Source organism: Copadichromis virginalis, linkage group LG15, assembly GCF_057382275.1.
Source record: "Copadichromis virginalis isolate Kocher_CV1m ecotype Utaka linkage group LG15, C_Virginalis_male_GT1.1, whole genome shotgun sequence".
NCBI lineage: Eukaryota > Metazoa > Chordata > Actinopteri > Cichliformes > Cichlidae > Copadichromis > Copadichromis virginalis.
This window is the reverse complement of record NC_140632.1, coordinates 6,357,393-6,380,339: the sequence shown is the minus strand read 5'-3', so window position 1 is coordinate 6,380,339 and position 22,947 is coordinate 6,357,393. Positions and strand designations below refer to the sequence as shown.

General features: G+C 40.6%; 1 protein-coding gene and 1 long non-coding RNA gene across 13 annotated transcripts in view; one reads left to right on the top strand and one right to left on the bottom strand.

The window, feature by feature from the left end:
* epb41l2 (erythrocyte membrane protein band 4.1-like 2) overlaps positions 1-3,332 on the top strand; it is a 52,706-nt gene extending 49,374 nt beyond the window's left edge. For all 12 annotated transcript variants that reach the window (XM_085431531.1, XM_085431537.1, XM_085431536.1 and 9 more), the window contains one exon: positions 25-3,332. Coding sequence is in view for 1 of the 12 variants with exons in the window: in XM_085431543.1 (XP_085287669.1) it covers positions 25-30 (6 nt within the window). In the remaining 11 variants the exon portion in view is untranslated. The remainder of the gene's footprint in view (positions 1-24) is intronic.
* LOC146691642 (uncharacterized) lies at positions 3,107-8,694 on the bottom strand. The gene is made up of 3 exons (XR_014915082.1): positions 8,341-8,694; positions 6,003-6,190; positions 3,107-3,689 (listed from the first exon to the last, which is right to left on the bottom strand). It is a non-coding gene; the product is annotated as an uncharacterized LOC146691642 (long non-coding RNA).
* Positions 8,695-22,947: the final 14,253 nt, after the last annotated feature.

Sequence of the window (22,947 nt, the reverse complement as noted above, 5' to 3'; positions counted from 1 at the left end):
CCCACCCCCTCTCTTTTTCCCCAGAGCTGAAGGGCCCGTCATGACTGTTTTTTCTTTGTCGAACGACCTTCATCACCCACGACGATCAGCCTTGACTGACGGGAGAGGAGGAGGAGGAGAAGAAGAGGAGCTTAAAGAACAGGGAGAGAAGGGTTTGACAAATGGACCGAAGTTGCCATTCTCTTCCTTTCTTATTGTCTGTGGTGCGATCTAAATCCCTCACTGCAAAACCAAGAAAAAGAAAAAAAAAATCTCTCATTGTTTCTGAGGGAACAAAAAGAACCACTTTGTTAGCATAACAATTGTAGCTTTTTTTTTTTTTTTTTTAGTTGTGCTTTTTCTGTAACTGTTTTATAAACAGATGATAGCATGTTTGTCCTCTATCACAAAGATGAAACTAGGGATGCACTGATAACCAATCTGGATGAAACTGTATCCTGCATTGATCATTTTGTACCAGTACTGATGACCTTCAGCTAACGTTTCTTACAATAACAGCACGCTGAGATGCTCAAGTAGAGAAAGCTTTTTATCATAACAGTGAGGTTATGCACCTGTACTTGGGTTCCGGTGCATTGGCATAGAAAGGTAACTTGTTAAATTACAGCTCCCCCTCTTGCTTCATGGTGATGTAAATGGAGAGTAATATAATAGTTTATAAGGAACATGAAGGAAACAGGGTGTCACAACTTGGTCTGCTCTTTTTTTTTTTTTTTAATTAGTATAACACACACACTCTCACATATTCACAGGTGAATGGTAGAAACGTTGCACCTCACATTATCACTTCTACTTCCTGATCATTAGAGAAGAGCGGGAGCTGTAACTTCAACATCTGCAGGAGAGTCATCCAGGTCTTTTGGTTCTGTTATTTCTTTTTTTTTTTTCCTGTATAGTTATTATTCATCCACATTCCTTGTGTGTGACTAGCAGCCGAGTGAGTGCATTTTCAGTTCAATTCACTTTTTTTGCTAAACTGGAAGAAGAGACGGGTTTTGAACATTTTAAATAGGGTCGGCGAGCTTCAGCAGTAGTTCGAAAATGTAGGTGGAATAAATTCCATCAATTTTACAGTTTAAAATTTTTTTTAAGCTAAACTGAAGGTGGATTTGAACTGAAAATGACAACTTCTGCACAGTAAAAATGAAGGTTATCAATGGGAGCAGCTTTTCACTCCCCAGGCTCGTCCACTGTACGACACTAACCATTCCCGCTGGGCCTGAGGGGGAGCGAGGGAGACATAAACTGACTTTGGATTGGGAGACCGGAGCTGTAAAGTGAAGGATAATTGGGAGATTGCCCGATAAGTACCAGGGAATAAAAGAGAATTTGAATAATAATGCATGTTTTCTTGTATCCCACAGTGAAGTATTTTAATATTCTGAAGGCTTAATGCATAATGCAAAATTAACACTGCTATTTAAATTATTCAGAATGAGTTTTGTGCTCCAACTAGCACAGGTACCAAAATGAGGATGACTTGAAAGCAGCTCAGACTCAAATTAATGCAGCCTGCTAACTGCCAAGGAGCCCGTTTGCCGCCGTAGTTCAGCTCAGTTCATCGCCGGCTTCTTTTCATACCTGCTTGATATGATAGAGTATGGGATTAAATTCAGCATGTCTTCACGCAGTTTAATCTTCCAGGAGTCTCGAGTGAGTCTAGGTAGGACGCTACCACGTCAATTGGTTTGAGAGCGCGTGGACTATCTCTGCTCATACAGCGCGTCGGGCTGCTTTGTAACTGTTTCACTACAGCTAAACGTTTCTCTGCATGTTCTTTTTGTTTTTATTTTGGTTACATTTCATTCAGCCGATTTCCACGTTGTTCACCACAAAAAAACCGCAACGCTCTGAATCTGTCACCACACTTCAAACTGAGGCAAAAAAAACAAAAGTTACAACGCACCAGCCAAAATGCAGCTTAAAGGGAAGTGTATCAGAGGGTTTGAAGTGCTCTTGAAACCCCCTAAATGGAAACTCATTATGTTTTATTCATTTTCTGTCCTTTTACTCTGCAAAAAACAAAAAAAGAAAGTGAACTAAATTGTAGCTTTGTGTAAATATTGGGGGCATTAAATGTGCTAGGTGCTTGGTCTCGTGCATTTATTTTGACGCGCATTTTTAGCATAAGCAGCATAAAGGCAAAGTCATGTTCTCCTGAAATTTAGCTGATTGTAAGTGAAGAAGTGCCACTGATTTAGTATAATAAACATTCCACCTTAGACTGGTCTGGATTAATCTACGTCTCCCTCTTTGACTGGACGTGTTTTAAATGGGAGACAAAAGGATATTTTATTTCATTTTTAGAAATAAAAAAGGAAGAAAAAACTGCTAATCAGCTTTTTAACTTGATGAGTAATCACTGCCCAATTTGACCCATTTTAAAACTTTTGTAGTTAAGCGTGCTCATCAAACTGAGAGCTGAAGCTTTTTTAAAATCAGGAAACGCAGGTCTGAGCTCTACTATGCAGTTAAATGACATTCCACGAGGGGGAAGCTTTAACCTCGAACCCTCTTGTAAAGAGACAAAGCAGCAGAAAAGCATTTTTTTTTTCTTTATAAAAATGTAAACCGTGCAACACTAGGCAGCTTTGGAAGCTTTTGATGTTCCAAAAAACAAACAAAAAGAAAAAAAGCCTTTGGTAATATCACAGTGACCACATTTGTAGATTTTTCTTTTTCATAATTTCTCATCTTTTCTCTGTGATCTAGTTGTTTAAAGGTGGGATTTCTTGTTCCCCCTCCATTTTGCATATTTGTAAAATTGTTGCAGTGTCGTTGTTTTTTTTGAAAACCACTACAAATGGAAATTTCTGCCACTGTTTTCCTTTTTGTACGTTTAGCCCCAGCTTTAACCGCTTTTCCGGGTTCTTCTGGGCTCTCTTAGCCAATCACATGAGCTTTGAGGCTGCGGAATCGGATTTTCCCAAATGTGTCATGTTACGTTAGGTTACACCAAGAAAAGTTTTACCAACCTCTACGCCTGTGAATCCACATCAGAGAACGTTAAATCCACATGGTGTCATAGCAGGTTATAATTGGAGGATCCTCTGAACACTTAAATCTCAGGCTTTGTTTCACACTCTGGAGAAACGGGAAACCAGCACAGTTTTTATATTTTATTAATAAAATAAAACTCACACAAACAAAGGAAACTTTACAGAAACTCATTTTGGAAAACCTACCAACTGCCTCATTGCTCTCTGTTAGCTAACCAGTGATCACCAGTAGGGTTTTTTCTGTCTAGCAGCTTAAATGTCTTGTATCTCCCCCCACACAGCCACTCCTCCCCCCTGTGTAACACTGTTTAAATAAAGGATTGTTATACTCGCTTCATTTCCTCATTCATTTCCTTGGAAGTGTGATTGAAAATGTGTGCAGCATATTTATTAGACATAATACCTAAAACTTAAATCCATGTGAAAATTATGCTTTTTAATTCATGTCAGTCGGGTGAGGCAGACGACGTCGGTGTCTTCAATGTCCAGCATGATGTGGCCCCTCAGGAGAGAGCACATAGTGTCATATACAGAGGGTGTTCCTTCATTTGTGTTAAAATGTGTCCGTTCATGACTGTCAGGCGCAGAAATGAGATCCAGTATTTCTTCTGTGCCGTCCTCTGTGGACATGCCTGTGGGTGGCGCTGATGGAGCTTCTGTCCTGCGCTAGCTTCAACAGATCAGCGTCAGCTGTGGATGAAAGATTAGAGATGAAGACTAAAAACAGAAGAAAACTGGAATGTTATGAGCTCTGTGTAATATTTTAGTCTTTTTAACATTTACTATTGTAACTAGAATGAAGTTTAATTTTGTTATTTATACAATATTTTATATAAGTTTTATATATTCCACTTTGAATTAATTTAGACATTATTTTCATCAGTTGAAATCTTGGTGCCACAGGCTTGTCATTTCAGTTCTGCGTGGGGCGATGGTGTTGGTTAACAGAATGGCCCAGGGGAAAAAGCTGTTAGTGAGTCTGGAGGTGTGGGACCTGATTGACCCAAGGCACCGACCAGAGGGCAGTGGGGCAAACGGGTGGTGGGTGGGGTGCAAATGGTCACCTGTGATGACCCTAGTTGTCTTGAGACTGGAGGATTTAAGGATAGCCTCCAGGGGTGGCAGAGGGTAGTAGATGATTTTTCTGGGCAGTGTTAATTTACACTGTGCACAGCCTTTTTTCCCTCAGTTATTAACTGAATACCAAACACCCAGGCAGTATAGGAGAGCACGCTCTCCATTCAAGCAAGGTAGAAGGCTGGCAGCAGCTTGTGGTCCAGGTTGTTCTTCCTGAGGACATGGAGGAAGTGCAGCCACTGTTGGCCCTTCCTTACTAGAACATTGGTGTTGTGGGTCCAGGTGAGATCAGTGGAGATGTGGGTGCCCAGAAACCTGAAGGTGGAGACATATTCCACCTGTTCTCCATTGACCATCTCCAATGAGATGGGAGTGGAGCTCTCTGCGCCTCTATTACGAGTTCTTTTGTTTTAGGGACTGCCTGCTGTGCTCGGTGCTGCCACTGTGTGGTTGCCCAGCACCAGGCAAGTACTTAGGTATAGTAGGCTCTGCTTAAAAAATGCTCAGTTGGTGTTAAGAGGCCCCAAACTGTGCCATGAGAACATCCCCTACATCATTATAGCACCAGCAGCAGCCTAAACTGCTGGTACAGTCTGATGTGCTGTGTGTTCAGAGATGCTCTTCTGCATACCTTGGTTGTAAGCAGTGGCTATTTGAGTTTATGTTGCTTGAAGAAGTCTGACCAGTCTTCTGTAACATCAACAAGGCATTTTCACCAAGGAAACTGACGCTCACTGCCACTTTCCTTTTTTTGTTTTTATCTTTTAGCAATGCTGGTACCTTGTGTGGTACCAGATGCAGGCTTTTGAACTGAGTGCGTATAACAATTCGGCACTCAACAATTCACCTCTTTATGCAGTGTCCATGTTTTCCAAAAAGAATTTCAAACTTTGACCACAGAACAGTTTTCCACTCTGTCTCAGTCCAGCGTTCATGTTCACGTATGGCTTCGTCTTTGCACAATAAAGCTTTAACCTGCATGTGTGGATGGCACAGTATTCACAGACAGTGATTACAGGAAGTGTTCCTGAGCCCATGAAGTAGTTTCCGTGCCAGAATAATGTCTGTTTTTAACACCGTGATGGCAATTAACCTAATTAGTTGCTAAATGTTCCTCTGGCTTTTTCTTTTACTTTTCCAGCCTTTTGTTGCACTTTCCCCAACTTTGACACACATTACTGCCATTAAATTCAAAATGAGCTAATATTTTTCATCAAATAGTAAAATGTCTGTAAAACTCTTTCTACTGTTGTGATTTGCCATCTAGAACACAGACCCAGATTTGTTTCTCACCAACATAAATAGAAGCTTTGTGTAATTTGAGCACCACTGACAAACAGTATGCGTTTGATTACCTGTAAATGATTGTAATTAGCATGCGAATAAACAGCAGACAATGTAAAATCACAAAAAATTGCACACTTTCTTGCTTTGATGCCAATCACGCCCAGCAGTCATTCCCACATGATTGTCTTTTAAAAACGGGTCACAAAAGAGTCAGATTTTCTCAAAAAGCAGCTGGAGTTCCCCATGATTGATTTTTCTACACATGAATAATCTTTTTATTAATATATCCACTTTGAACCAGAGCAGATGGTGAAAGCACAGCCATGATCATAACAGGATGTGTGTACACGTCTATGTTTTACGGCCGCACAAAGAACAAATGGGTCCGATTTAGCCGGCAAAAGCAACACCTGTGCACACATATAGATGAAGGAAAAGGCATGTTTCCAGGTTTTTCATGTGTTGAGTAATCTAAAGCCTGTGGCAGTCCTCTCTCACTACGCATCCACAAAAACCAGGCCAGTGTAACTAATTGTCAGAGTGTAGTTTAGTTTGGGTTCTTTGTTGTTTACCTGTGGGTCACGTGAGTTGTAATATACTGTTCAAATAATACTGTGAGTGAGTATGAGAAATGCCCACCCTGTCTGAGTTTCCAACTGAGGAGGATGATCAGTGCTAGCAGCAGCAGAGAGACAGACAGGAAGAGCATCAGTCCAAACAGCCACCCTGGAAAAAAGCTGCCTGCATCACTGTTTGACATCGTGATGCTTCCCTGCAGGAACAGAGCCAGATCAGCCCAGGGGGAAGTCAGCACAGCCATGTTAGTCCTGTGAAGCAACAGAAACGGGGAGAACATCAGGTCTGCTGTGGCGATATGATCACAGAACACATCAACGCGAGTACTTTAATGTGTCGGACCGACAACAGCTAAGTTTTAGGTTAAATAACAAATAAGTAACAGTAGTGCTGACGACTTTTCTTTCAGTTAAAGCCCAAAATCTCTTTGGTCTGCAGCTGCTTTTGTAGTATGAAGCATTTACTGTACAAGAAACGTACACTAGCAAGTACCAGCTTAACCCCCCACACCTAGTGTATCATATTTGATACATGAGTTTTTGAGACTAACCCCTCTGAAAAAAAATAAAATAAATAAATTTAGTAATAAATATTTTGCCAAAACAAAACCCAACAACAAATATGATATAAATTAAAACTCAAATATGTGAATTGGCCACCTCTCCCTGAGCCTGGGAGTTTTTCCTTCCCACTGTCGCCAAAGTGCTTGCTCATAGGGGATCATGTGATTGTTGGGGGTTTCTTTGTTTTATTATTGTAGGGTCTACCTTGCAATATAAAGAAAATAAAATTCAAATAAAATTGAATTGAAAATAGAACTTTATTTTCAGAATTACAATTGCCTGGCAATTATTTCATGGTTCAGGCTTTAAAGGGTTAATAAAAGCAGACTATTTTTAGTAGCCAAGCGTGTGTATGCCAATCAAAGGTTGGAATAAACACCAGACATCAAATAAGAAACGTGTTCCAAATTTCTTTTAAATTGATTTCTCAGTACAACCATTCTGTGTGTAGTTTTCGCTTCTGGTTGATTGGTTTTAGTTAAGGGTGGAACTGAATAAACTTGTATACATTCTCAAACCAATGATCTTAGAACATACACAACCAGAGTAGCTGTCCCTTTGGATCAGATTCAGAATAAACTGTATTGTCATTGCACCGTATGGTTAAAAACTACAACACAACAAAAAGGGACATATCGGGGAACGTCTTTGATCAGCATTTAATCCTGATAGGTTTTCTTTTGAACTTGCCTAGGACATGCTGTGTGCTCATCAGAGGCAACCGCAATCAATGACCATTGCACAGCTGCAGGCTGTACTCATCCAGGAATGGACATCTGGACACTACACAGATGGGTGATTGCTTAAATATGTATTTCTATATGATTAGAAGTGTAAACTGTGACAATGCAACACTCCAGACTTGCAGCAATGTTGCTTCCATGCTTGGTGTTAAAGCCTCTATAGTCTAAATTATGGATAATCCTTTGCAGTCATGACATTTATATATTTTGTGTTTCAAACACTGGTTTTGATACAAAGTTTAGAATGATATTTATTTAAAATAATAATTCCCTGCAGGTTCAGCTAACCTTGCTGAAACTTGAATCATAGTTTTCATCCCTTTCAAGCGGCCTTGTCGGTCTCAGTGCAGGTTATGAAATGATAACTGTAACATGTAATCTATTGTTCGAGTTCCTTCGCACGTGTTTTCCCTCATTCACATGAACATGTGCTTTTATGGATTCACTTGTGTCCATGTACACACAGTGCATTTGGAAAATATTCACACTGCAGAGTTGTTACTTTTTTTAAAACAAAGTATCGAGGGAAGGCTGCGACAGCTTATGTACACGTTATAAAGTTGTTTGATTTTTAACAAAATTGCAGTTTAAAGCTATTTTTTCCCACTTTCTCATTATGGGGTGAAATAAAAAATAAATCTGTTTTGGAAGAAGGCTGTATGATGACAAAATGTGGTCATGTGAGGTGCTGTGAGTACTTTCCAGATGCGCTCTGAGTGGCATGTTCCCAAAAGCTTTGTATTAGGAACAAGACTGTTTGATCTCGGTCATGGTTTAGACTAAAATACAAAAGTTCACGGCAGTTTCACCACTTTTTTTCTTGGTTGCCTGGGTTACGTGTCCCCTCAGAGGAGCGTTGAAAACATGCACGATGCAAGCAAGAAATGTACTTCCACTTAAAGTACAGTTCATACAGTTCATGTCCACGGACAAATAGCTTGCACATTTGTGACTGTTTCACTCTTTGGCCATGAAACCTTGTGCTCATTTTGTCCATACGAACGTGTACAGTCAGTACAGATAAAGCAGGATCACCTATACAAAACATGAATCACACTCACAGTTATCATTAACACTACAACCAAATCTACTTACGGTTTTTAGGCCCCCAGTAATGCAGCTTTGAAGGCCTTTAGGTGGAAATGACCTACAGATGTTCTCCAGAGATTAATGAGTTTTGTCCTTGCTGACGTTAAGCTGTCTTTTAAAGAAATCAGTCAGTTGCTCCTGACGCCGCTGAGATTATGCAGGAAAAATAAATCTCGTGTTTTTATTTCCACAGTGAGAAAATGAGCTAAAAGAAGTCCAGTTCTTTGTTTCTTCTTTTTAGTGTGTTTGCTTCCTGTGTTTCTCTGTCCCCGACTCACTTTGATTGGGAGAAACAGCACTGCTGTTGACAATGTGAACTTTGTTCTGTTTCAACAGTCGAACCGTGTGATTAGTAAGATTAGTTTTACTGGACCGTGTGTGTGTGTGTGTGTGTTTAGTAAGAGGATTGGTGCATGTTACTGTATGCACTGGTGTCCTTAAACCGTTTGAATCTGGGAAATAATTTACATGTTATGCTTCTGTGCTTGTTTGTGTGCACTGTGGCTTTCTGCAGTGTTGATCATTGAACCTTAGACCTTTGTGCTTACTGCGTCATAAAAGAAAACCTCACAACACATGCAGTTTTTCAGCTGTTCTCTCAACTCTTTTGCCTTTCTCTGCTTTCAAACACTCTCTGCACCAACAAACACTGATGCCGTTTTGGTTGATGGCATCACTGATTAGTTTCAAACACAACTGATAACCGTAATCTGGACGATATCACTACAACATATCCATCCATCCATTCTCTTTAGCTTATCCTTATAAAGATTGTGGTGGTGGAGCGTCTCAAACAGGCTCTAGTGCTGGTGAGCACGGGGCCCACTAGAGGATGTTGGGTCCTCAGGCCACCCTCATGGAGTCTGTTTCTGATGGTTGCTCAGAGACTTTCACACCAGTGGCCTGCTGACCATGCCACTAAATCACAAAGAATGCAGTACTGAATCAGACAGTTTGCATTAAAATGCAGAGATACATGGCATGCATATGCAATCTGTGTAGGTTCTCTGTCATCCAGGTCATGGTAGTCTAAGGATCTTGAAAATAAACTAGCTGGACTTCTTTAAATTTCGTGAAGATGTTTCATCTTTTATTTTATCTAGCTACTTAGACATATACAATATATCTCCGTAATCAGTCACAGGCACAAGTTTGTTTTTTTTCTTGGCTCACAGGTCACACCACACTCACCACAAACTTTATTGGGTACACCTATTCAGGTGCTCGATCACACAAATATATAATCAGCCAGTCACATGGCAGCAACCCAATGTATTTAGGCATGTAGACATGGTCAAAAAAACACTGACGTTCAAACTGAGCAACAAATTGGGGGAAGAAAGGCGATTTTGTTTAGTCTGACACGGTTCTGCCACATGGTTGGTGCCAGACAGATTGGTCTGACTGCTGATCTACAGGGATTGCCCCACACAAATATCTCTAGGATTTACAGAGAACTGTCTGAAAAAAAAAGATCCAGTTATTGGCAGCTTCCTGTGTCAAAATACCTTGTTGGTGTCAGAGGATAGATGGCTTTGAGCTGATAGGAAGGGAACAGTAACTCAAATAACCACTCATTACAACCAAGGTCTGCAGAAGAGCACGTGTGATAGTACAAAACATTAAACCTTGCAGCAGATGACCTATTGCAGCAGACGACCACACTGGCTACACTCAACTTCTCAGCCAAGAACAGGAAACTGAGGCTATAACTCATCCAGTCTCAACAAAATTGGATAATTCAAGATTGTCCATGTTACTTAGCTTAGTTAGTTTCTTGAACATGATCCAATAGAGCACCTTTGGGATGTGGTGGAATGGAGGGAGCTCTTGTAGGGTGTTCATGGTCTGTAGTCGTCTGTATCCATAGTGGTCGAAGAAACAAAGAGTGGTGAACCAGTGACAGGGTCATGGAGCGAAGTTGGCCCCTGTGGTCCAATCTAACAGGTGAGCTACTGTAACTCAAATTGCCTAAGAAGGTAATGCTGGATCTGATAGAAAGGCAAGAAAATACACAGTGCATCACTGTTTGTTGCTGTTTGGGCACCAACACAATATTAGGCAGGTGGTCATAATGTTATGCTGAGTGATGTATCCTTGCTTGTATGTGACAAAGTTTAAGTATCTTTGTCCTTTTTGCAGTTTGACATTCTGCTTCCAGTCTCCCCATCAAACATTTAAACAGAACATTGCTTTCAGGCTTTTGGGTGAAATCACAGACACAATCTGGCTACAGCCAGTAAGAACTCAGGTTAACTGTGTGATGCTGCCATCAACATCAATATAACTTATTAAGTTTGTTTGAAAGAAGGGTGGAGGCTGTGGCGTCTTTGAAGGTTGTATAGCGTTCTGTTTTTTTCTGGTAGTTTGATGCATGTATCATGCATGTTTAATTAAATTAGGCAAATGAAAAAAACAAATGGAAAAACAAACAAAAAAAAAGAACGCAAAAGTTACATTCATTATTTAGATATGGCTGATAAAACATTAATGTGGCTCTTGTGAGAAGAGGAATTGAAACTAATCTGTTGAAAAATCTCCTGAAAGCAGCCATAACCCTGGCTAAACATTTCCTCCCTCGACACGCAGGAGGAATTTTGGCCCATTTTGCCATTTCCTCTGGACTGAGACAAGCAACAGAAAAGAAGAAAAAGAAGGGTTGTTTTTTTCCCCAGCACCACTGTTGCTGCCAAACTAACCAGCCCTTCAGTCAGTCTTGTTTCTTTGTGATTGTCTCTTATTTTCTCTTGTGTGCTGCTGCTGACAAAGTGAGCGTAGATAAAATTCTGAAATGAAAGAAAATGCGCACAAGCAAGAAACAAGACCAAACTCGATTAACCAAATGTAATCAGCAGAAACTGGCTGGGAGCTGCCAGAAATGTGGCTTCTGCAATGGGTCGGGATTTTGGGACAGCAGTGATCCTGAGGCTGTCTCAGGAACACATTATCAACACTCTGGGTGTTTCTCCACTGTTACAGCCCTAGCTGGGCCTCCTGATACTGCCCTTGTGTGGGCTTGGTGTTTTTCTCTGCCTCCTCCTCTCTTGCTCCACCCCTCTGTCTCTCTCTTGCTCTTCTCTCTCCCCAGGACACAGCTGCTGCTCATTGGACTCATTTACCACCTGGGCCCAGTCGGCAATCATCCTCTCTGAGGTCATATAAGCTGGGGATGAGCTGTGAGCAGTGTGGGGTGTTCTTGGTGTGTAGTTATCCTGCCTGAAGTGTGGAGTTGTGGAAATAGTATAGCTGCTTTACGTGAGTAGTGTGGGCTTGTGGGCCTCGGCAGCAGTAAAGCTAGCTGCTAGTGATGGGCAGATGAAGCTTCATGAAGCACTGAAGCTTTTCATCCAATTGGTTCACTCCAGCGCAAAGCTTCTTGAAGCTTCATTTGCTCTAGTAGGACACCTACTGGACATAAAAATATTAGTTGGCATGAATTTGAAGAGTGTGGCCTTTTGCACACAGCTTGTAAATGTCAACAACAAAAGGAGTGTGTAAAACATGTATATTGTAGTGATGGCAGTATACTGTGTATATTTATACTGGCAGTATGGAAAATGATTATTTGGAAATGCTTAAAATGGAAATGATCATTTACTGTGAGGTGAGGTGTAGTTGGGGTGTGGACAGTAGTTGTGCTTTTGTAACACTGAGGTATGGACAGCTACACACTGAGCCTCAGTCCTGCCTGTTCACATTTTATTCTGTAAAAACTACATTTTCACTGCTTTTATGACCTTTTTAGTGGGGAGAACATAGCTAGGATTTAATGATTTAACAAATCTTTTAAATCCTTTGTCCTCCACAATGCTAAATGGCTGGGAGTCCTCATTCACCATGCTAACCAGGTCTTCATCTATTTGAGATTGTTCTCCTGAGGAAAGACAATAAAGACAAAGCACAAATATAAATATCACACACGTAACTTATAACAGCTGTATAATATTGTTATATCATTTAGTAACATTACTGCATGCTATATTATCATGGCATTTGATGGCTCACCTGGTCCTGCTCCATAATCGGTGTTCCCCTTATTCTCATGCGAAGCTCTGTAGTGCCTAAGCATGGATGAGGTGTTGTTGTTATATCCCAGCTCCCTGGCACATAGCAAACACTTCACCTTGTACAAAAGTAAAGCCGCTTAACATAAATTGTATTGCACCATCAGTATCATGAAAATACATCTTCTGTAGAAATTTACATACCTTGTTGGGAGGAATAAAATCAAAATGTTCCCACACAGGGGAGGACATCCTCCTCTTCTTAGCTGGCTCCATTCTCTCCTGACTTTCTCTCCTCACTCTCATAAACCTCCAAACTGTCTCCAAACTCTCACTAACCGCAACTCTCCATCAAACACCCACATTGTGAATGAAGTCTGAGGGGTTTATATCGCTGTCATATCTCGCGGCAAAGTTCGAACCACTTCATGAACCAGTCACGTGGTACAGCCGGGCGGCGAGGCTTCGGACGTCATCATTTTCAGCTCCTCCCATAAATGAAGCAAGCCTCGATACGCGCATCGCGGAAACGCCCCCTCCATTACTCGACACAAGCTTCGAAGCCTCGATACAGAACGTCACATCACTACTAGCTGCTGCTAGTGATAGGGTGAGCTTGTGGGCCCCTGGAAGTGCCTCCTCGTGGTGTGGAGTTTGTTTGGTTGTTGTGTTCTTTGTTGTTGCAACCTTTTTTTTCCCTTTTTCCAAGTGTTATTGGTAAAACGGCGTTGCCGGCTCTTTATGTTATGATTATCTATAATAAAGACTATTTTATTTACTAAAAACACCTGTCTGTTTTCCTTTCATTCTGTTCTGGACTCATTTGTTACTGGTCCCCTCACTCGCATGCCTAGACCCCTTCGGGGGGACGTAACATTCACATTTTTATTTCTGCCTACTTTGAAGTCAACCTTCAGCAAAGTGTGTTTTTGTTACCAACATTCACAGAAAAAAGAGGAATCCTGCCTCACCTCTTTGTCTGATTGCTGCTATAGGTATGAGGCAGCATCCACTTTGATGAGTGGAGTTGGATGTGTGCATCTGTTTGTGTGGGCGGAAGATCATGTTTGTGTCGTCAGCACTGTGGGAACGGATCCTGTGTTTCATTGATTGTACAGTGAGATGAATCCAAGTCATCTCTCCCCGTCTGCCACATTGTGCTAAGGCCAAGTGGAGGGAAACAGCAAAAAGAACAACACACATAAACATCATTTGAGTTCACCATGATGTGTAAAACATTACAATTTGAAATCTGCAATATCTTTTCCTAAGTTTTTCTGAGTGTTATGTAACATGCTTGCTTGTGTGGAAAGATCTTTTAGTGGACGCGCAGCTTACTACATGGCCAGTGTTTATTGGTTTACCTTGATTTAGGTCCCACAGAGGTCACCTTCTCAAGGGAGACCTAGCCAAGGCAGCAGAAACACAAACTCCAAACATAATAAAAATACAAACAACTTAAAATGCAGAGCATACAACATGACATGCAATATGCATATATCCAAAACAAAAAACCTCTGATCTTTTTGCAGTGTTTTATGTCCAAGGTGCTTAATAAGAAAATCTGTCAACACCCTGGGCACATTAAAAGCAACCATTTGGAGGAGCGTTGCTGGTAACTGTTCAAGCTGATACAGAGAAAGTTACTGAGAAAAACTGTAAGTTAATCCAGTATTGTTTTATAGATTAAAAAATCCAAAACAAAACAAACGCCCATCAGGAGGTAAAGAGAGGAGTCATGAGTCAGAGATTTTGTTGCTGTAACAAAACATAGAGATGCATGACAAACTGAATAAAGATGTCAGGCATATACAGCATATTATCATAATCGATGCCAGGAGAACAATAACTCCCACAGTTTTTTTCCCCTTGGCATTAAAACGAAAGTAAGATTTAAACCTTGAGGCTGAATTGAGCACAAAAACAGATATTATTGCTGCTTTTGGCAATGATGTTTTGAAATTTGAAAAAAAAAAAAAAAAGTACAATTAATCATTGTACCTTATCATCAGTGTCTCTTTTCTGTTGCAGTTCCAGGAGATCAGCCAAATGATCAATGTAGTTGCATTTAGTGTGGGAAAGCAAGGAAATCAGTGCTTGCCCTTTGAAATCTAAAAGCAGACATCAGTTAAACCCTTCAAAAGTGAACCGATCTTACAATATTGCACATCCCCCACTTGTTTACTTCCTTCCAGTGAATTACTGCCTTGCTGTGCCTGTTGTCTCTGGAAGCTAGTTTGACTCTGAGCCTTGGGATATATAGTTTCTCCTCCCTTGTCCATGACCAAGAATGGGTTAATACTGACTATAATAATCACTAATGGTAAGTTGCTGGTCATTATTCATCAATCTTCCGCTCAAGTATTCATTCAGTTAAATAAATGCATTAAAAAAAGAGAAAGGTGGTAAATATTTAATGTCCAACATTGTAATGATATTTTACTTTAAATGACCTGTCTATGAATCCATTACAGTAATTTAATGCCATCGATTTTCTACATTCATTTTCCCCACCAATTAGTTTACATCACTAAATATAATGTATTTTCATAAGAGCAAAGTTCAACTCTGTCTGGAGTATTCAAAATTCAAAACACTTTAAACATATCATATTTGAACCGAGCTGCTAAGGTTCAGCTCAACTATGGAGTGGAGTTGGTTTTATTTAGGTGTAACACACAACAATCTGTTTCTAGCAGATAATGGCTTGCCTGATTACATTCCATTATTAAAATCAAAGTAAACTTTATTGTCATCTCTGCTACATAAAGTAGAGTATATAGAGAGATGAGACGAGGAGGCTCCAGTTCCATTCAGTGCAAAAGACAACAATAAATATAAGAAGAGTAAGAAATAAATATACATTTTAAGACTAAGGGAAAAGTAAAAGGTATAAATATATACTTTAAATTAAAGGTAAAAGGATCAATAACAATCTAAATTTACAATTTACAGTTGAATGATTTAAAGTGACCTTGAAGTGGTTTAAAATGACCAGCGTAGCAGCGTCACAGTTTACTGTTTATTATGAAAGGACACAGTTCAGACCACTTAAAGTTACCGAGCGAGGTCTTAGACTGCATGAAAGTCATCAAGTCTCTGCAGAGTTGCAAACCTCCTCTGGCATTAACATCAGCACCAAAACTGTGAGCTGGGAGCTTCGTGGCGTGGGTTTACATGGCTGAGCAGCTTTTGTAGGTGGCCCACTAGATCTGCCCATATGGGGTAGTTTAGTATGCCATATCTGTTATAAAAGGATAGAAGGATGGACCCACATGCTGAGCACTGAAAAGTTTTTATGGGTTTATCTTCAGCTTAGGGAATGAGAAACAGGTTAGGACGGACGGACGGACGGAACAGACTGCAAGCATGTTACCTGGCTGATGCAAGGATTTTTTGATAACTGAGTCTGTGCTTCACTCTTAAATACTCTGCTTCCAGAGCTACTGATGAGTTGCAGGTAAGTTGACGAGCTGAATGCCGACAGGTGAGTGACTGACTGAGTGGCAGGGAAACCATGAAGGAGCCACCTTGGAAAAAAAGTAAATGACAAAGCGGGAAAGAGAGCAAACTAATGATTGGCTTCACAGTGTTCATCTTTTATATACAGTCTAAAGTTGATCTGCATTTAAGTGTAGTGAAAACCTTCATGAGCCATAATGTTGTTGTTATAAATTGACTGAGATGACAGGACATAACATGTCATATTTAAATAATCCTGTATTTATATGATCTCACGTTGGTAGTGACATTCGTGCTGTTTAACATTCATGTGAATTTGTGCTAACAAGCTCCAGTCTGGCTGTCATTACAGACCTACTGTGTGTGTGTGTGTGTGTGTGTGTGTGTGTGTGTGTGTGTGTGTGTGTGTGTGTGTGTGTGTGTGTGTGTGTGAGAGAGAGAGAGCGAGGGTGTTCACATGCTGAGGGATGAGCCTGGAGCACAGAGTGATGATGATGATGATAAAAAGGAACTGGAAGGAAAAGACTAACATCTTAACATGTTTTTTTCTGGACACTATTGACATATTAGTGCCCATTTGAGCATAAAGGCCTTTGAGTGTCCCTGTGTGTTTGTGTACGTATCATGGCTTCAATAAACCAGCTCCAACTTTCTCACCCTTGTTTTTGTTCTAGTTGTCATGGCAACCTCTTGGCCTTTTTAGCATAAGTTACATCGGGGGTCTCCGATGATGCTCATCGCCATAGTTACTGGGGCTTTGTTAATGAGATTCAAAGCTTCGGGCATTATGTAAGATGTGTGACATTTACCTCTGATTACTCAGCTGCAGTGTGTATTCACTAATATATCGATGTGTATTGACGCACACAAAGAAGGGAGGAAATAACACCAACCTCACTGATTTCAAATATCAACAGTAGTGCGGCTGCCAGGAAAAGCCTCATGGGCTTGAGATGGATTTAGGCTTCTGCATCAAGGTGTTACGGCGCTCTCTTTATGTGAACCCCTCCGGCACAGGAATTGATTTGCAGCGTGGCACAGGATTTAACTTGGCGACTGTCATATTACCACAATATTTAAATTTCAAATCATACTACCAAGTAAGGAGTAAGGAACAGATTACTGAGCCTCTGACTTCTGAGTTCACGAATGACTTAACAGCACAAATGTGTCACTGAGAGATTTTTGCAGTGCTTTTTGTCTGATTGTGTCTTTGGGGGCACTGCTGATGAGCATTTTTTTTTTTTTTTTGCATCAACATGATGCAATGCCTTGGTTTGTCAGCTTTCTGACTAAGCTAAAAAAGACCTCCCTGACAGTTATTTTGACACATACTCGACATATTTTTCTGAGTCACACTGCATATTATTTTCAAAGATTAATTTAAGTATATCTTTATGGGATCTCCACTGGCATTATTCACATTTTTGAGAACACACAAGCCACCTCCACAGTCCAGTCTCAGTATTTGTGGCTTTTCGCTTGTTGCCTCAGTATCGCCGACAAACTGTGATTACAGTTTTGAGGCAGTGAACATCAGTTCCTGTGGAGCTGCAGAGGATTAAATTGCTCCTGCGTTGTGTATTAAAGACGCTGTTATGGAGGTGAAGCAAGGAAATGAACTGAGTGCAGTTTTCTTGTTGCCGACCATAAAACTGCACCGCGCTTTCACAAAGCGATATGTTTATGTAAAGACAAATTAAAAGTAAACTCTGAATACTTGACCCATTTAGTAAGGAGATCCAGTAACTCTGTCATGCAGTGGTTGGGATTTTAGAACACCTTATTAAACCCTGTCACCTGTACCCTGATTTTATTATTTTGCATCGTGTCCTTCTGGTTGCAGACACTGTTATAACTTCCTTCCTTCTTTGATAAGAAAAATCCCCCAAATTACATCACCAAGCACTGTGGAGACAGCCGTTCATCAAAGCCCTTCTTTGATCTGTTTTAATTTTGGTGTAGCTCCACTTTGTTATTTTCTTGCACTGATCAAACAGCTTTCCCATCCCGAACTTGATTATCCATGTTTTAGCGATGGAAACAGATGAAATCACATCGCTCAAATCATCCAGGCGTCGTCTTACCTGCCAGAGTGGAACATACATAGTCGGAGACTGTTACAACTTTGAGTCATGCAAGCTGAGCAGTCACCACTTTAGAAATACAGTGTAACAAAATCCAAAATACAAGCTCAGCCATTAGTTCGATGTTTACAACAATAATATTTGCTTTTACTGAAATGTCCGAGGGGGAGATTAATTCATGTCCAGTACCACACCACCGCTCACTACGACCTTGGTAACACCTCATGCACTGTATGCATGTACCTAATGGAGTCACCAGGGAGTGTACATTTGTTGTTTTTATTTAAATCTCACACCGTACTGTACACAGTCTGCTTTGCCTCTGGTTATTGATGACTGTTTTTCAGCCGAGTGTGAAAGAAGAAAAGAGCAGAGGCGAGCGGAGCAGGGTTTCGGAATTGAAAAGAGTGAAAGAAAATTGAGGCGAGTCAGCAGCAGTCAGACAAATAAAAAATAGTAAGAGCAAAGTCATGCAGGGTGATGGTTTTTCCGACAAATAACAGATACTGCAGCTATTCCTGCCAACGTGCACACACACACACCTACAGTCCAGGTCATTTCATTACTGCTCGGTCGCTCTTTTTTTTTTTTTTGATGCTTCAATGTAACGGTGGCATGAAGGTATATTTCATAAGAATTAGTCTGCAGTTGGACAGACAGGTCCAAGGGAAATGCAAAAAAGAAGAACACGCTGAAAATTATTTCTTTTTTTTTAATATGGCAATGACCAGTAATGGGAAAAAGGATTGAGGAAGTGTGTCCAGAGATTCGATGTGCAGCACAGACTAATAGCAAGAAGAAAAAAAACCAAGAGGCGATGGTGGGTGGAAGTGTGAGACAGAGTGAGAGGAAGAAGTGATGGAAGTGAAAGAAGATGAAATGAACGACATGGAGAGAATATTTGGCATTTTATCTTCTGCTAATTTAATTTATTGCTTTGTCAGGCAGAGACGCTGAGAGACAAACACACAGTCATGGGGTGGGGGAACGAGAGAGAGACAGAAAACTGATGGAGGTAATTAATGTGTTTATTAGGCTGTTTTTTAAAAAGGGAAGTGATTGACAAGAGGAGAGACAGGAGGAGGAGTCAGAACAGGCTGGACCAGACAGCGAGGAAAGACTGGGAATGCGAGTGTTAGAGAGACTCGGTGGGTGGATGCAGGAGAGATGTGATGAAATAGACCCAAGGGAAAAAGAATAGGAGGAGGTAGGGGTGAGAGAAAACAATTGGAAGTGAGGAAAGTAGACTAGAGAGGAGGAGATGAGGCTGAGAGTGTACTTTCATACATCTTTTTAGTTTAGGGGAGCTCATTTAGATTGAATTAAAAGTGAGGAGAGAACAAAGGTGAGGACAGAGAGTAATAAAACAGAAGGAAAGCTCAAGAGAGGCTGACACCAACGACGGAAGCAGGAAGAGAAAACCATTGTATCAGCTAATCCTCACTACTGTTGATAATTTAGCATCAGGAGCAGCTTGAAAGTAACTAGTGTCCTTTATTATATTTACATGCACAAACATGGAGGCGGTGACGCTCCTTATCAGCTCATTACCATTGTATTTCAACACACAAACACAAAAACACCTCAGAGCTGAGATTAAGTTAGAACTTCATATTTCCGACTTAATCCTATAAGCTTCACTTCGTAGACACAGAGCTGCAGCCTTCTAATCGCTGTGATTAATTACAGTTGTGGCGCAGATAAACGGATATAATATACCAGCTGGAAATGTGAAACAAAGGAAATATTGCCTCCGGGAGAGATGTGGAGGAGATATGTGTGTGTCTTAAATGGATCAACATGAGCTGATATGAGAAACTTCCCAATTGTGCTGCTGATCCATTGTTCCGTGTCCCTTCGATTGCTGAATTTATAAAAGTATTTTTACTGTATGAATAAGTATTAATGGCTCCTTTGTCACGTAAAGGTAACATGTATTACTCATTACTCGTTACCTTTTTTAATAGTAATACAGGACGTTCTGTTGAATGACCGGGATGTAACGTAATTATTAGTTAAGAATATAAACTTACAAGCTGCAGTTCCAAACACCAACACAAATCTCTATCCTAATAAGGACACAAATAGATATTTATTTTAGTACTTACTTATGAATACAACGTGAACGTGAAATGAGACTTTAAAACTATCTCCATGGTGATGCTACTTAAAATCATGAACAGATAGAAACAGGCTGGAACCTGACCACCCAACACTGCCTTTGTTATCTGATGAAGTTCAGGCTCTGGCTGCTGGGCTGGGGTCTGCATACACTCAGCTTTAACATCACTCTGGGTTCTTTGCTTACTTTGTGTTAGCATGCTGTCTCTGCAGGTGCTTGCAATAAAGTTGTGTCATTAGTATAATGCAGCTGCTTTCATCCTGAATGGAGTTTGCACTTTAACCATTCCTCTCTTGTCTTTTTCTGTATGAAAAATAAAAGTCATGGTCATGCTTTAGACAGCTTCACCATTTTCCTCCTTCCGCGCACAAACCAAAATCAGCTGACTGTAGCACAACCTTTGTAACGTGAGCAACACATTATTGTAACTGTACAGGGATTAGTTGTGTTACAGTTACAGTTACTGCAACTGTAAGTCTGCTAACGTCTGCTTGAGTCAAACTATGTGGTCAGTATTTTAATGGTGAGTTGCTGAGAAAGCTGAAGTACAGATTAGTTTTAATAAACGTTTTAGCTGATGAAAGGTGAACCTAATCTGATGGGCTGGGTTTAAGAATCTGATCAGGTGTCCTTAGTTAGCCACTGGGCAATCATGTACCTCCGTGTAATCCGAACATCCGCCCATACATTGTTGCACCACTACAGAGGCCTGTAATATGAAGGAGGTAACTTCAGGATAAACCCTTGGTTTTCAGTATCACAGTGGCGTTTCATTCTTACTGGGGTACATTGCCATGGTAACTCATGCTGCAGACCTATCCTGCTCCAGAGAAGGGTATGTTTGAGATTTTCGTTAAAAGATATGAAAACACTGCCTTCTGACCAATCAGTTCTCTGGAAAATGGCATCACCATCCTTAGAAAATCCCCTGACCTCAGTGCTGAGAAAGTACCGTAATAAGGTTTTAAGTGCATCTAAAATGTTTTTTCTTTCCTGAAATAGCAATGAACATAGATTCTTAAACACAACTTTATTCCTTGATCTTGGTCCGCGGCCACAAATAACTGCAACGTGTTTATTGTTACATAAGGATTAAAAAATTATTTCAAAACAGGAAATATATCTGTGCTTGTGAACCTTATGTTAAATTTGCATGTAGACTAAGCCTGGTGTTGAATTTTGTTTTTATATTGATTTTTTCACTTGCTTTCAGACTGTGAAACACCGGCATGGCTGCTGCTGAAAGGCGGCGTTGTGAGCTAAACATTAATTTAATGAAATAAGGATTGCAATCTATGAGATTGCCTTGTTTGTAAATCATAGTGCTGTTATAGATAAGTGTCACAGTTGACACCCCTTTCATAAACTGTACGCATGAAGCTAGATTTAGGGAAACCCTGGCCTGACTTCTCATGGTTTCCTAAATTTATAAAGTTATTCTTTTCATATATTAAGTGGCAGCATGTGGAGAGTAATTGCAGGAGAACAAAGTTGTGCATAAATGGGTGTGTGTGCCCCTGTGAGACTTGAAGGTTAACAAGGCATTTAGGTGTAAAGCAAAACGACTCGTGCTGCTTGCCAGAAACAAAGAAACAATAAGCTGCATTAAGGATTGCAGTAACTTTGATATTTTTTTCTGACACAGCCACATTGACTGCCAAGAAGCCAAGAAGGCTCTTTATGGAGGAGAGGGAGGACACGGGTGAGACAGTGAGAGAAAAAACTTTTACTTACAAATTTTATGTAATATGCACGATCATTAATTCACCTCAGACAGCGAGAGAGCAGAGGTGCGTTGTAATTGAATTCTGTTGTATTAGTTACTCTGACATTTGAGTCTGCTGTACATTTATGCACACGCAGTGGGGCAGGAAGTGGATATACTGACTGAGAAGCGTGAGGGGGGGTGGATGGAAACAGAAATACATAGACAAAGAGAGGATATGTGTGAGAGAGATTAAAAGGATGGACTAAAAGGTTATCTCATCCCCCTGATGATGCTCTTGTACTGAGTGGGGTCATTGAACCTCAGACAAAAGGGGCGAGGGGTATTATGGGAGAGGAGGGAAGAGTTTCCCAGCTGAAGTGAGGAAGTTACAATGGTAGCAAGGAGAGATAAAGAGGGTGAGGAAAATGGAAATGGGTTTAGCGCGCCACTGTTTCAGTTTCACTTTCATTTGTTTCCCTGTCTCTTCTTATCCACCATTTGAGTCCCTGTTGTCCTTTCACCCCCTGCCTGTTTTACACTATGTTCATATTTGAAATTCATTTTATGCAACAACCACTGCAGGCGAGAACAGCTAGGAGGGCTGTGGAGCAATGGTTAGCACTGACTCGCAGCTTGTGGTGGATTGGCAATTTGTCCAGCATGACTTTGTCTTTGACACCATGTAAGCTTTTCTACGTTGAAGACTCAGTAACAAGATGTTGGATAACGAGTTATGGATGATGTGGCAGCTATGCTTCCTTATTTTTTGTCATGCTATTAAACATGGTTAAAGTTTAAAACAAAAACTCTGGCTTCATACTGAATTACACACTTAGTTTCAGACAGTTTAATTATTCCTGGATCTGTATGATGTCAGTGAGAGTGGATATCTTTCATGTAGTCATCTCAGGGACACAGCTACGGGAAAGACCACAGAAGCCCGACCAGCCTATTGTTAAAAGCCTGCTTACAAGAGGCAGCCAATCAGAAGATTGTTGGCTTAAAGGGAGGGGGGAGAGAGCTAAAATGTCTTGACAAAGAGACTGGATCAAGGCCCTGGAAAAGATAAATATGGATTATTCTGGACTATGAATTATGCAAAGCTAGTGTACGGGAGGAAGATGGGAAATGTGGAGTTAGACATTAACATAACAGGCCCACTCTAAGATCAGTATGCTTACATGATCACAGCGATGATCGTGCTTTAAAAAAGAGTTTATTGTTGTGTAC